Source organism: Octopus bimaculoides, chromosome 28 (genome assembly GCF_001194135.2).
Source record: "Octopus bimaculoides isolate UCB-OBI-ISO-001 chromosome 28, ASM119413v2, whole genome shotgun sequence".
NCBI lineage: Eukaryota > Metazoa > Mollusca > Cephalopoda > Octopoda > Octopodidae > Octopus > Octopus bimaculoides.
In genome coordinates this window covers 18,344,757-18,347,964 of record NC_069008.1, presented here as the reverse complement: position 1 = coordinate 18,347,964, position 3,208 = coordinate 18,344,757, and the positions used below count along the sequence as shown (strand labels likewise).

General features: G+C 38.6%; 1 protein-coding gene across 1 annotated transcript in view; it reads left to right on the top strand.

The window, feature by feature from the left end:
- The window catches only part of LOC106869096 (fizzy-related protein homolog), a 14,737-nt gene extending 13,855 nt beyond the window's left edge, over positions 1–882 (top strand). Inside the window, exon 13 of the mRNA XM_014914627.2 lies at positions 841–882. Within this exon, the coding sequence (XP_014770113.2) occupies positions 841–882 (42 nt within the window). The remainder of the gene's footprint in view (positions 1–840) is intronic.
- The last annotated feature ends 2,326 nt before the right edge of the window (positions 883–3,208 follow it).

Below are 3,208 nucleotides of genomic sequence, written 5' to 3'. Positions count from 1 at the left end.
GTCCAGGGACGAACAGACAATTAATTGTGAGCCAGGGTTTACAGCTAGGTGCTTTTCCTGTCACCAACCCTCACCTGTTTTTCAGGGGAGAAAGTTTTATATTCTACAGGTGTTTGAAAACATTTAGATTATCTCTCTCACTCACACTCTCTCTCTATATATATATGTATGTGTGTGTATGTATATATATATATATATATATATATGTGTGTGTATGTATCTATGCCTGCCTGTTGGTGTCTCTCGGTCTGTCTGTGTCTCTCTCTCAAACCACTTCAGAAAATCAAATGGTGTACCTCTCAGGGCTTGCTGGCCATGTGTTCGTGTGTGTGTGTATGCTGAGATTCCATGAGTTTTCTTGTCGCTGGTTCCTTGTTGATCTTAAGAATGGCTCACTCTGTGTTTTCTTAGACACCTGCAATAACAAAAGAATGCCTTACCTGAAGAACACAAGTGAAGGGAGAGCATCCTGCAGTAAAATCCTGGCTCAAATCCATTCCCTGGCCAACATTTGCGAGCAGGGGCAATGCTGTTGTTTAAGCTTTTAGCATTCGGATTATCCTGTTTGTTCCACGCTTCAGCAACTCTGAGTGTGAAGAAATGTTTCCAAAAGTCATGGAAGCAGTTTTTTTGATTCTGTAGGCATTGCCACGTCTGTTAGACCCAGAAAACTCCAAAAGGGGCTCAAGGTGTTGGTTGGCACACAAGGGTTACTAATTTTGTGGCTGTTCCTGTCCTTGTCTTTTGTTTTTCTCTAAATTTGATCTGTATATACCCCCGTCCCCCATCCAATATATACACACCATTATAAACGCATTTTTTTTTTCTTTACTTTTGCAGGAATCTAAATCAGTGTTGAATTTATTCACCCGTATCAGATGATGTCTGCCCCACCAACGGCCCCTGCAGCTTCACCACCACCACCACCACCATCATTCTGCTGCTGCTGCTGCTCTCATTGTTACTGTGGTTACTACAATGTTCAGTTTCCTAGCAACGGACAGTCTGAAAGCTCCTCCCCCTCTTCCCCCCTCATCCAACTGACTGTTTTATTTATTGTGCAAAGAGGGTGACAGTAGTGGGGGACTGTTGCCATGGATACTCTGTCTCTGTCTGTCTGTCTGTTTGCTGCAGCATCTTCATCATCATCATCATCATCGTCATTTGCCTGTTCTCCATCCCACCCACCCTCCTGTTTCCCCTGACAAACATCCAGATATACGTGTGTGTGTGTGTGTGTGCATGTATGTGTTTACACACACACACACATGTACACGTACACTATTTATAAGAATTTCAGGGGTTTTGGCATTAGTACTGGGGTGACACCATTGGCTCCCTCACCCATACACACACACACACACACACACAGTTGGATTATATACATGTATACACACATACACACACACACACACACAAGCACATGACTAGCACTTTTGTTTATATATATTAACATATATATTTATATACTCGCATGTAATTCTGTTATATACACACACACAAACACACATTAATGCATACACACACGCACACATACACACACACATACGTACACACACACAGACGTACACACACACACACATACAGCCAGTGTCCCACAAGTCTCTCAGTATTGGTTTTGGTAAATTTTTATTTGCTGTTTTACTTGTGGGGGGACCAGTGCCACGTGTTTGTGTGTGTGTGTAGATACCTATTTATATACACCCACTCACACATGTAGAGTGACAAAAAAAACAAAAAAATCTACCACAAAATGCTAAGCCAACATATCACACCCCTCCCTCCTTCATTCTCCTCCTCCTCCTCATCATCATCATCACTATCATCATCTTGATGTCTGTGTGTCCAGCAAAGGTCGGTGCAGTTGTACCCGGGAGAAGGGTCATCTCCCCCCTCCCTCCTCTACTGTACTATATCAAGAAAATGTAAATTAATAATTAATAATTAAATACATCAAATGTTGTTAACGACTTTCTTTTTTTTCATTGAGTCCTGGTGGCTCCCTCTGGGGTCCTACAAGATTTGTTGTTGTTTTAGCCCTGGGTCAGTCCTGATCCAGACAAACCTATGATCAAAGGCGTTCCAGCCATGACCATCCCACAATGTACCTAGGACTACATTTGTTTATGTATCTTTCAAGACAGTATTGTATTATCTTAGGGAAATTTGGATGTTATTTCTAGCCTCTTGAGTGGTCACATTGTTAATAAAGGTGTAGGAATGGCATACTTTAGAGTGTATAACCACTTTGGTGGTATGACCAATGTTATTTATTGACAACCTCAGTCTTCTGCCTCTCGTTAGTTTATAATCCAATTTCCTAAAGTTGAGTTAATTAATAACATCAAGAAATTCATGTATTTAATGTAATCAATGTTGGAAGGTGTTATAAGTCCTTCCTGCCTGGTTTATAAGACAAAAGAAGTAGATACCCACATCATTAACAAATTGTTGATTGATAACAAAAACATAAAAACAAACAAACAAACAAACTCTAGAATCTTTAATTTAATCGTTTAACATGCAGATTATTCTGTCAAAATTAATGATTATTTATTTATTCACATTGTTTTCAATTAATCCTAAATTATGTTGCAGCTTTGAGATTTCAGTGATGAGATTAATTTTAGAATGAAATTTGTAGGATAAGTGTGAGAGGCTGGATCTGGCCAGTTTGAACATTAAACAGAATATTTTGGCTGGATTAAATGCTTAAAAGTTAATCAATGATGAAGCAAAAGTCTCCATCCATGGAATTTAACATCGAAGACAGAGAGGAAGGATTAATCTCAGAAAACCCTTTTGTAACCCTGAAAGACCATAAAGATTATTTTACCGAAGACCTTAGTTGCAGATTAAATAATCCTACAAAAAGTGAAATAGACATGATCAGCAAATCTGTCCTAAATATTATCATACAACACATCAAGACCTCCTCAAACTTCACCCAATCAATGTGTTGCAGCCCAACCTTTGAATTGTTTGAAAAACAAAATTCACAATAAACCCAAATGCAGTTTGAACCCTTGATCTCCAAACATCTCCTTCGGGCATTCCAGTTCAGTAGAATGCACATAATTGTTACTAATACTAACAGAGTTGTTATAATGAATTCAAAGAAATCATTCCTTTTTCATTATATATACATATATATATTAAAGAAGAAATGCTAATTATTAACAACAAACTGGTCATCTTCACTTCTTAC